Below are 12,334 nucleotides of genomic sequence, written 5' to 3'. Positions count from 1 at the left end.
AGTGTCGGACCCAAGACATCAAGGGAAGCTAGATCCAAATTGGGAAGGGCCCTACAGAGTCTTGAGGGTAATACGACCAGGGTCCTATCACCTAGAGACTACGGGGGGAGGAAGGGTACCCCGATTGTGGAACTCTCAGAACTTAAGGAAATTCCATCAGTAGTGAAGTGGCGAGCACGCACACTTGTCGTTTGTAGTTTTTGTCATTTGTAGTTTTTTGTAATTCTCACCCTTGTGCACTTTTAAGTTGTAATTCTTCATCTTAAATTCCGGAAGATTTCATTCATGGATAATACGAAAGCTGGTTTACGGCGATTGAGAGGAATTCTCCAGGTTGATGACCTTTAACTCTGCTAAATGGCTATGACTGAAGGTCTTCACCTCTGTCAGGGCCTCGACGATGAAAGCCTAGTCGAGCTTACCGATGGGCCACACCTCGGTCAAGGCTCGGGTAAAGGCTGAGCCGAGTTGGCGATGGTGTTCACCTCGGTCAGGGCCTCGATGATGGAGGCCGATCCGAGCTTACCGATGGGCCACACCTCGGTCAAGGCTCGGGTAAAGGCCGAGCCGAGCTGGCGATGGTGTTCACCTCGGTCAGGGCCTCGACGATGGAGGCTGAGCCGAGCTTACCGATGGGCCACACCTCGGTCAAGGCTCGGGTAAAGGCCGAGCCAAACTAGCGACGGTGTTCACCTTGGTCAGGGCCTCGATGATGAAAGCCGAGTCGAGCTTACTGATGGGCCACACCTTGGTCAAGGCCCGGGCGGAGGCCGAGCTGAACTGGTCGAAGGTCATCACCTCGATCGGGGCCTCGGGAAAAGGCCAAGCCAAACTGGTTGACGGTGTTCGCCTCGGTCAGGGGCCTCAGGCACAGAATAAGCTCCGCAGGGCTAGCACCCACTCCTCGACCGAGGCACGAGCAAGGCTGGGCTGACCTGGCCGAGGGTCCCACCGTCGGCCTGTGACCTGACTCCAGGGCCGAAGGAACTTACCAAGGGCAATCCACTGTTGGGAGCGACGACTATCAAAGGGTCGGCCTTCGTCTGACTATCGAAGGGTCGGCCTTCGGCCAAGTCTCAGATCCATGCGTCTAAGAGACCCTTCGACTGGAGCCAAGGGTGAAAACCTGGTAAAAATTACTTGATGTTCTTAGGGTTGGCCTTCGTCTGACTATCGAAGGGTCGGCCTTCGGCCAAGTCTCAGATCCATGCGTCTAAGAGACCCTTCGGCTGGAGCCGAGGGTGAACACTTGGTAAAAATTGCTTAATGTTCGTAGGGTCAGCCTTTGTCTGACTATCGAAGGGTCGACCTTCGGCCAAGTCTCGGATCCATACGTCTAAGAGACCCTTCGGCTGGAGCCGAGGGTGAACACTTGGTAAAAATTGCTTGATGTTTGTAGGGTCGGCCCTCGTCTAACTGTCGAAGGGTCGGCCTTTGGCCAAGTCTCGGATCCATGCGCCTAAGAGGGGCAACTAGGGGTTTCGGCCTCTTTGCACCTATCTACGGATTAAAGACTACATTACTAAGAGGGACACAGAAGACGAGAGAAATGAAAGACAAAGGATTCATGCATTCATAAAGCCCGAAGGCAAAGATTACAAGACAGGCCCGAAGGCCGTAGTTACATTAAAAGCCCGAAGGCTGATTACATAAGACCTAAAGGCCAAGACTACAAGAATCCCGAAGGCTGACTACATAACAAAAAGGGGGTGGTCTGAGCTGAGGCCCGAGGTGACCTCAAGGGGGGTCCATCGGGTTCGAGGCCTCATCTTCAGCTTGGAGGGTCTCCTGATCCGAACCTCTGTGGCCGGGAGTCGGGGGGACTTCTGGGTGCAGTTGGACCTCACCTTCCTCGCTGCAGCCTCCGCCATCGGCATCGGCAACCTTGGTGGCTGATGGGCTCACCTCCACATCGTCGTCCTCGAAGATGAGGCCGCTGTCCTCGAAGGAGACCCCAGGGTAATGCTCGAGGACCCAATCTCGGACCTCGGTAGCGCCCATTGTGAACCCCGGGGCGATGGCTCTCTTTATCTCCTCCCTGAACTCCTCGGAGGACCGATACTCCTCCACCCCTTGGGCCTCGGCTTCCTGAATTCGAGCCTTCACCTGCGACTTCAGCTCTGCGAGCTTCCGATCGCACTCTCGATGCTCGAAGACGAGCTCTTTCTCCAAGTGCTCCACCTTCTCGAGGAGGAGGGAGCGCTTGTTCTCCAGGGCGACCTTCTGCCTCTCGACGACCTCGAGGTCTCGGCACATAGCCTCGGCTCGAGCCGCCAGTTGACCCATCTGATTTTGATCCTGCATGAAACACCGAAGGTCAGAATGCTAAGACAAAAAAAGAAGAAGAAGAAGAAGAAGGTAGGGGGACCGAAGCTTACCCCGGCCATGAAGATGCAAGCATTCGTGATCATGGCCGCCGTCCCTTGCTTCTGAGCCTCGGTGGCATCTCGGGGAAGACTCCCCTTATCACCAACTCATGAGCGACCCGCCCAACGGCCAGCGTGTCATCCTCCTTCACTGACCATTGAGGGACGAACTCCACCTCGACCCTCGTCGTCGCCACCCTCGGGCCTCTGGAGGCCGCGGCAGGGGAGGGGTCTTGTGCAGGCCCGTCTCAGCCCGGAGCAACGAGGGCCTGGACCGCCTCGGTGCTCGGCCCTTTGACTCTGGACCTCTTCTTCGGGGTCTCAGAGGATGGCCCCTTCTTCTCCTTCCGCTTCGGCCTCGGCTGTTGTTGGGCGTCCCGCGCCTTAGCCTCCTTGATTTGTGCCTGCCTTGTCGCGGCGATGGCCTTAGCCTCGGCCCTGGTAACTTACACTGCAAAAAGAAACATAGGAATCAGTACGAAGAACCGACACCTGAAGGAAGCAATCGGGGGCTAGCCTAACTCACCCGGGCTAAGCTCGAATCTGAAGAGTATGGCGTCGAACTTGAGGCAGTCGACCTCGACTGGAGAATAGTCTTCTTGTCGCCTCGCCATTGCCAATGACTCCGCGTCTGCCTCGAATAGGGTAGGGGTGGAGTTCACCTCCCTAAGGTCCGGGATATCCCAGACAGTGCCGAAGGGCACCCCCTCGAACGACTTCACAAAGGAAAACTTTTCCTTCCACCCGTGGATGGAAGTCGGGTAACCCTTCAGTAGCCGAAGGTCCTTTCGGGGGCAAAAATAATACCAACCCGAAAGCCCCTTGCAGGCCTGAAGAAGAAAACAATTAATTAAGAGGGGGAGGGAGAGGGGCCTCTGGTGCCATACGAAGAAGACGATGAAGCTTAGCACTTGTCGCCACCCGTTCAGCGTTAGCTGGGTCGGGCATACCCCATAGTGCCGAAACACTTGGGTGAAGAAAGGGTGGAGGGGTAGCCGAAGGCCGGCCTTAAAGACCTCCTTGTACAAGCACAACTCCTCGGAGTTCTGATAGCTGGCTCGATCAGATGGTCTGGGTAGACGGAGCTCGAAAGCGTCCGAGACACCGAAGGAGGCCCTCAGCTCCTCCAGTTCTGGCTCGTCCATCATGGAGACGATGTTGAGAGCCTCCACTTCTAAGGGCTCCTGGGTCTGGGCTCGGGAATAGAGCACCCTCTCCCTGAACCCCTCGCCGTTGGAGCCACCCCTGGACCCCGACGGCGAGGCCGCGGACGATGAGTCGAGGGAGGAGGGAGAGTCGGTGGAATCCGAGGACGTCCCTCGGACTTCCCCTGGACTCCTATGCCTATGTTTCGGCCTCGTTCTCTCGGAGGACGATGGGCTGTAGCCCGACGAGGAAGACATCACTTACTTTTGTGGGTGTCGCTAAACTAGGGGAAGTCAAGATGAAGACGAAGGTTCAAAAAGGACACCGAGGCCGAAGGTGAGCTCTCCGAAGGGAAAAGAAAAGTGCCCCACAAATGGCCCCCCACACTATATAGATGGGGAGAAGGGCGGTACGACTACCCGAGCATTAATGGCATCGCCACGTCAGGATACAAAGCCTCGAGGTTTGATCCCGAATGGACCTAACAGAAGGTCCCCCTCTCGGTTGGGAGTTCAGCCAAAGTCGAACGGACCTGACCGAAGGTCCCCCTGTCGGTTGGGAGTTCGGCCAAAGCCGAACGGACCTGACCGAGGGTTTCTCCCCTCGGTTGGGAGTTTGGCCAAAGCCGAACAGACCTGACCGAGGGTTTCTCCCCTCGGTTGGGAGTTTGGCCAAAGCCGAACGGACCTGACCGAGGGTTTCTCCCCTCGGTTGGGAGTTTGGCCAAAGCCGAACGGACCTGACCGAAGGTCCCCCCCTCAGTTGGGAGTCCGACCAAAGCCGAACGGACCTGACCGAGGGTCCCCCTCTCGGTTGGGAGTTCGGCCAAAGCTGAACGGACCTGACCGAGGGTCCCCCTTTCGTTTGGGAGTTCGGCCAAAGCCGAACGGACCTGACCGAGGGTCCCCCCCTCGATTGGGAGTCTGGCCAAAGCCGAACAGACCTGACAGAGGGTCCCCCTCTCGGTTGGGAGTTCGGCCAAAGCCGAACGGACCTGACCTAGGGTCCCCCTTTCGGTTGGGAGTTTGCCCAAAGTCGAACGGACCTGACCGAAGGTCCTCCTCTCGATTGGGAGTATGGCCATAGCCGAACGGACCTGACCGAGGGTTCCCCCTCGGTTGGGAGTGCGGCCAAAGCCGAACGGACCTGACCAAAGGTCCTCACCTCGGCAAGGGGCTCGGTGTAAGGCCGAGCGAAATCGAACGAAGGTCTTTCCCTCGGTCGACCATAAGCCTCGGTCGCCAGCAATGCCAAGGCCGAAGGAATCAGGCCGGAAAAAAAAAAAAAAAAAGATAGAAGGAAAAAGAGCGGTGATTGTAAAAAAGTTGGTTACTCCCCCAGGAAGAAACTCCTAGTGGGAGTAAGAGGGCTCTTGATACAGCCAAATTGATCTCTCGGTGGGGAAATGACACATGTCACCCCTGAGACACGTGTCCTCCACCAGATAAGGATTCCAAGGACTCAATCACGCTCGATCACGTCGTTTGCATGAGGGGAATATTCCCCACAAGAAGGACGGTCGTATGGGAGAAGGACAGAGGAAAAGACAAGAAAGAAACCCTAGCCCCGAAGAAGGATATAAGGAGGCCGAGAGGAAGGAAGAAGGTAAGCTCTCAGACCCTCACCATTACTCCCTTACTGAAAACTGTGCGGCAGACCCTAACTTGAGCGTCGGAGGACTAACCCCGGACAAAGCTCCGGGCCTCCACCGTCTATGCTTGTGGAGGACCAACTCACGGGGTTTTTTGGCAGCAACACTTGGAAAGAAAGAAAAAAAATTCTTACAGCCGCCTCATATGCGAACATCATAATTTAAACTTCGTTTGTTTTTTTTTTCAGAGAATTATGATTTTCCTGGTCATAGTTGAGTTTCATTGACAAGAAACAAATAGAAAAGAATGAAAAAACATTCTTGTAATTAACATGCATATAAATTTAGGGTGAGGGAATACTACCCATATGACACACGTATGGATCAGTGTTTGTGGCGAATGGGAGTATTGCAGTTTTTTTGTACTTGTTATGTCTTGACGTAGGTACATGCTATCAAGAAACATTTTTTTCTTTTATATATTTGTTATTTTTTTATGATTACCAGGAATTCAAAGTGTCAAAGACGTCATTTTCGATCATTTGCATTTACTGGCCATTTTGGTCTTAAACGCTATTCTTGCAGCTTAGTCTCTCCATGCTAACTCTGGGAGGTAGAGAAAAGGGTATTCACCCCTAGACTTGGATGCCTTAAACTTAAACTAGCTATGTTTAAAATTTTGAAACAAGGGTTCCTCCATGCTCCAGGGGCAATTCTAGGGAATGCATTTTCCACATGCCTGCCACATGGGCAAGATAATTTAGCATAATATATAGTTGGAAGATGGGGATTTCCTTAGACCAATAATTTCAATTTTTAAGTGTCTTTCTTAAATAAAGTCACACATATATGATCAGTCATGGGATCACTTTCTAATCCCTAGACTTTATAGAAAGGAATGGGTTTTCCCCTAATTTCTTTTAATGCTTCTATTATGAAGAATTAATTAATTTTCCGATTTTGACATCACCATAATGAAAAGTGGGAAAATCCAGTTGGTCAAAAGATATTACCAGGCGAAGATGTGATAAACATATGTCCACTAAATTTGGGCACTTAGAAAATAAGTATTTCAAGTGATAATTATTAGCGGTGTAGTGCGAATGTGAAAAGGGTTCCTACAATATAAGTATGTGGAAACCTAAACCTGCCCACCCTCTCTCTCTCTCTCTCTCTCACACACACACACCCTTTTCTTTTGTGTGTGCGAGCATCTGCTTGTATCTATCTTTCCTTCCTCCTATGAAATGACAAAGATTAGAAAAATACAAGAAATAGTTAGTATATGCTACTCAGCTTGGAAGCGTTCCTAAAATCACGGGGTTCTTATACTTAGACATAGAAATGTGCAAAATTACCATTTCATTTTTTCATGAAATCAAGAATCATATCCACATTGATACTCTATATCATGTACTTTCATTAGGATTCAAATCCTCTCCAATGCCACTAGAGGTCCAATACGCATCCAACGTCTAGGAGGAACGGGGGATGCATGCTTGTGTCTTGGGGTGCATGTCTGGAGAGAATCCGATTCCCTCTCATTGGCCTGCAAGCTGATGTTGGGACCACAAGACTAGTAAGGGTGTTGATTGATACGGTTTCGATATGGTACATTAAACCAAGAGTAGATACCCAAATCAAACCGTATCGAGACAATTCCTATATTTCAATGTGTGTGTGTATATATATATATATATATATATATATTTTAAGAATTTCAATAGCAATACCGTATTGGTTCGATACGATTTCCATATGGTTTTTATTTGGTGGAAATACAATACCTATTTGGTATGAATACGGTTTCTATTCAGTATTTCTGCCTCTTTTTGCCTTTTATGGATATATCATATATGTTTCGGCAATATGGTATTCAGAATTAAAGTGAGTCAACTAGTATGATTTCAGTATTTTGGTATGGTGCAGTATGTTTTGTCTTAAAAACTGATATCATATTGAACTGAGAAAAATATCATTCTGTAATATAAAAACCATACTGAATTCCTTTGGCACGATTTGCTTATTTTATTTTATCGGTACTAAATGGACACCCTTATGACTAGGTAGCAATTTCTTCTCAAATTATAGACGTGGAATTTTAAGCGTATTTTCCTCTGGTTTTGCAACCTATTACCAATATGAATATAAAGAGAACTTTATTTTTCAAAAAATACTATTTGAGATTCCATTTCTTGGCTGCTAAGTTTGGTAGCAGCAAAAATTCTTATCTTCAAAATAGAGTGACTAAAACCAAACAAGCAACATTATCTCCTATTAAAACACAATAGTTTTAGAGTGACTTGGAAGCCTTGTTGACATCCATTACCAAGAGACATATATTCACACTCTTGGACAATAGTTTTAGAGTGGCTTGAAAACCTTGATTTCATCCATTACCAAGAGATACATATTCACACTCTTAGACATTCCAGGATAATGATCACTATTATTTAAAGAAAAAATTTAGGTAATTAATCACTTTTGGAATCGGATCAGATCGGTGCATATTGATTACTTTTGTCCTTGATTTTCAAAAAGTACATATTTTTAACTATTTTACCCCTGAAACGATATGAGTAACTGCTCTAGATTGATCAGATATCAATATCAGTATCAACTAATATCAATATGATATGATCGATACAATATCGACACTTGAAACCATTCATTTTTGTGAGTATAAAATTAGGGAACTGACTGATCGAAGAGTTATGTTTGTCAAAAAACTTGAGTTGAAAGCACTCGAATATGCATGAAATAAATAGACTTGGCATGAGTAGATCACATGAAAGCACTAGGGATCATAGAGGTAAGGCACTGTACATGAAATGGGTGTGGATCAAGTCCTCGTACGAGAACCATTCTCGTATAGTGTTTGATTTACACTTGGACTCCACTCAGAATAAAACTCAATTAAAAGAAGAGAGAGATTAAGTGAAGTCCAAGTCTAAATCAAACACCGAGGACTTGATCTGCACTCTACATGAAATAAATAAACTTGACGAGAGTGGATCACCTTGATGTAATCCTTTAGTAGGAATGATATTTAGCCCCCTTATGTATGCCCTTAGTCAAGATGGATTAAGAGACAATTAATGGCTTCACATTGCCCGATGATCTGTACCCATTTGTCGCATAAATATAGTTTCATTAATATTATATCATATATAAGTCATATGAGGGGTTGATCTTATATTGATTTTAAATTCGATATAAATTAAATGGTTGATATGATTCTAATTTCCTCACCTTATAAGTGATTTATGGTTGAGTTCTTTTAAATTCTTTTTTTTTTTTTAGAAAAAAAAAAGATACTCGATGATAGTGATCATAATCCCCTCAGAACAAGCTCCCATACGTTAAACACCACTAGAACGATAATGAATTAAGGGTATTTTCATTACTAGACTACCAACTGCATTGGTTGTCCTTTCAAATTCGTATCAATATCTTTACTCAATTTAAGTAATGTATGAAGTGGGATCCATGTGGGTCCCAATTAAAGGACAATTAAGAATCTGATGAGAGATTCTAATGTCAGCTATTTTAGTCAATTGATGAATATTGGGAAACTGACCGAAGAATTATGTTTGTCAAATCAATTGACAGAAAAAGTGAAAAACAATGCTACAAGTGGGGTATACTGTATGCCCCATATTTATATTAAAATAATAAAAAGCAAATAGAAAAAGCAGCACACACGCCTTCGCGGGTTGCGAAATGTGACCCTTTCTACAGATTTTAAAGCCCAAAATGAAGAAACTAAATATTCAAAAAAAGTGCTTGCGTTTGGTAAACGGCGTAATTTAATGGGACTTGCACCATATTCGCCAGGTCCACACCTCTATAAATACCACCTCGGCTCACTCTCTCCATCATCGTTAAAGCATTTCTCAAACCTCCCTCTAGTCTTTAGCTTCCAAGGCAACTGGGTTTTAATTTGTAACTTCATTCAGAAATCCTTTCCTTCTCTATAATCTCTGTTTCTTTTCCTTTCTGTGATTTTTTGAAGAAGATGGAAGGTGTTGGGAATGAACAGAAGAGATATGCTCTACTGATGGCTGCAAGGGACTCTGAGTATGTGAAGAAAGTGTATGGTGGATACTTTAATGTGTTTAAGAACGCATTTGCAGATGAAGGGGAAACATGGGAGATGTTCAGTGTTGTTGATGGAGTGTTCCCTGACATGGATGAGCTTCACAAGTATGATGGTTTTGTAATCAGTGGTAGCCCTTATGATGCTTATGGGAATGACCCATGGGTCTTGACTCTTTGCTCTCTGCTGAGAAAACTGGACTCCATGGGGAAGAAGGTGCTTGGAATATGTTTTGGCCATCAGGTACTATTCCTCTTCATGATATTTATATATATATTAGAGTTCATATATTGATATCTACTTTGATCTGGTGGTTCTGATATCTTTTGATTTTGTTTCATTATTGGGTTATTAGGTTTTGTGCAGAGCATTGGGTGGTAAGGTTGAGAGAGCTTGTGGTGGATGGGACCTAGGGTTGAGGAAAGTCAACATGATTGGGGAGTTACCCCCTTGTAGCATCTTTGATGGCTTACAGGAAATCCCATCTACCCTCACTATTATTGAGTGTCATCAGGATGAGGTAACATAGATTTGATCATCTTCACCTCTCTCTCTCTCTCTCTCTCTTTCTCTCTCTCTCTAGTGTGTCTATATGTGTGAAGAGTTTACAGATTTCTAAAGATGATCTTAACACTTTTCTTTAGAAATATTGATGTACTCCTCACAATAGATCTGATCTATATAATTCTATCCAACCCAGCAACCCATCCTTTATAAGGAATATGGTTAAATTTTCTGGAGTTGCAAAGGGTTTGGACTTTGGGGCCTGGACCAACTCAGGAGGGGATTTATCCTCCCCACCCTCTTACATGGAATCCCACTCCCCAAGTGATTCATTAAAATGGTCTTGACTTTATATATAGACGGTGGGACATCATGTAGGTAGAAGATCTAGACTCGGTTATGTAATTTATATCTGTTGATTATTGGGTCAAAGTCAATATATAGTTGACCTGACTTCATTTCTTATTTAGAGAGAGAGGGAGTGAAATGAATCTGGACGGTTTCTAGGTACTAATAAGATTGAACTCAATGGAATGGAACAGGTGAGGGAGGTCCCTACAGGTGCGAAAGTGATAGCATTCTCAGACCAGACAGGAGTGGAGATGTTTGTTCTTGACTATCACATATTAGGGATTCAAGGCCATCCTGAATATACCAAAGATATCTTATGTAATATTATTGATCGTCTTGCTAACAATAACTCAATTAAGGTAAATAATCATCCTTTTGGCTTAATTATATATTAAATATGCTCTACTTCTCATTAATTAAAATGATTCATTAATTACTTATTGGTTTTTTGATTTTATTTCATAAATTTACAGAAAGAATTTGCTGAGATTGTGAAATCGAGATTGGAGATTGCAGAACCAGATAGGAAGTTTTGGTTGAAGATTTGCAAGAACTTTCTCAAGGGGGGACAGATGTTGTGTTAATTTTTTTTTGAATAAAAAAATATTAGCTGCTTCGATGTGGTTAGAAACAGAATGAAGATCTCCTTCATTCTAATCAATTTGTAATGGGAAAAGTAAAAAGTGTTGAATTTGTATGTATTTTGTTGAATGAAGATCTCCTTCATTCTTTGTAATGGAAAATTAAAGTACTTCGCTAGTACTCTCTCTCTCTCTCTCACGTCTATGGCTGTGCATTTATGCCTTTTCCTTTAATTCTAATATTTCAGAAGGCACCCTCTTCTCAAAGAGGGAAAAAAAAAAAAAAAAAAACCCTACAGAAAATGAGCAAGACACAGGTAGGACTCATGTTGGATTGAATCGGTATTGACCGAGACCTGGCTGATCTGGGATAAAGTATCAAATCAGGGGTAAAATCGTAAGAATTTTTTTTTAAATGAAAAATAAGGGTAAAACAGACCAATTCAAACTGATATGAATCGATATGAATCAATATTGATATTGCTATCAATTCGATTCTCGAGATTTAAATCCCTGTTGATAATTAATGATGATATTTACTAACCAAAAAAAAAAAGATGATATTCACTATTCCAAAAGCAATCATAGCATCAAATCACCTTAGATGAAGAATGGACGTACATGACTGAAATATGGAGTGACAATTCGGTGATATTGCATAACCTTATCATGAACGTCATGAACGCTAGCACTAGCTCATGGCCTTAAAGCTCGGTCTCCTTATCTTTTTTATGTTTATAAATCCCATTTTTTTCTTTCACTAATTTTTGCTTCAGAAAGGGTAACGAATTAATGTTTTAGTTCAAACAAATAATTAATTTACCTTGTTGTGCTTATGCATAGGAAAATTACTGTCTATTGTTAGAACTGCCTATGGGTTTGAATCCGAAACCCTTTATGAGGAATCCACACAGAGAAACAAGAACACGGTTGAATCAAAGTCATGGAGGAAATAGGTCCCTAAACCAGGATCTAATCCCTCCCAGTAGCAAGAGCACAAATAGAGAAGAGACCCAAATAGGAGAAAAGAGGAATACCATTGAGCGTGGAATCATCCCTTGAACAATGAAGAACAATCTCAATAGAGTTCCATCCATTAAGATCTTCTGCGGTCTTTCACCCTTGGAATTCTCTCACATATGTACTACTCTTATAAGTATGTACTTTCAAAAGCATGAAGGTATTAAAGTGATGGTTGCAGGACCATTAGCTTTTACTTATAATAAAATCCTTAAAACTCTAATTCATTGGTGCAAAAAAAAAACCTTAAGGGCCCGTTTGTTTAGAGGGGACTTGGTGTGGTGGGATCCATGGGGTGTGATTTCTGACAACATTACCACAAAATAGTGTAAAATAGGGTTGTTTGGATGAAAGGGGTGGGAGAGCTGTGGAATTATTGTCAGATGGTCAGGGTTTCCTGTCGGAGGTGTGTTTCTTCCATTTCTTCCCTTTCAAAGTCCCACCGATTTAGTGGGACTCTTGTGGGAAAGACGAAGGGAAACGATCCGGTGGAAGAAAGACGAAGGAAGCGATCTCTCCCAGCTCTATGGCTTCTTCCTCAACTTAATTTATAATCTCCCAGCAGAGGTAAGGCTACGATTTCTCTCCAGCTATGTGTCTTCTTCCTCAACTCGTTTGTAGGTAATACCAAGAAAGAAGGGTTTTCATTTCTTGGGAAGAATCAGAGGGTTTTCAT

The 12,334-nt window shown here is 44.6% G+C and overlaps 1 protein-coding gene across 1 annotated transcript; it reads left to right on the top strand.

Moving 5' to 3' along the window:
• The first annotated feature begins 8,998 nt into the window (after nt 1-8,998).
• On the top strand, nt 8,999-10,817 carry LOC122071598 (gamma-glutamyl peptidase 5-like). The gene is made up of 4 exons (XM_042635984.1): nt 8,999-9,445; nt 9,558-9,722; nt 10,249-10,416; nt 10,531-10,817. The coding sequence occupies exons 1-4, from the start codon at nt 9,122-9,124 to the stop codon at nt 10,639-10,641; spliced, it is 768 nt and encodes a 255-aa protein (XP_042491918.1). The 5' UTR covers nt 8,999-9,121; the 3' UTR covers nt 10,642-10,817.
• The last annotated feature ends 1,517 nt before the right edge of the window (nt 10,818-12,334 follow it).

The sequence above is a fragment of the Macadamia integrifolia genome, unplaced genomic scaffold, assembly GCF_013358625.1.
Source record: "Macadamia integrifolia cultivar HAES 741 unplaced genomic scaffold, SCU_Mint_v3 scaffold_30A, whole genome shotgun sequence".
Lineage (NCBI taxonomy): Eukaryota > Viridiplantae > Streptophyta > Magnoliopsida > Proteales > Proteaceae > Macadamia > Macadamia integrifolia.
The sequence above is the reverse complement of the archived record's forward strand: the minus strand, read 5'-3'. Positions and strand labels throughout refer to the sequence as shown.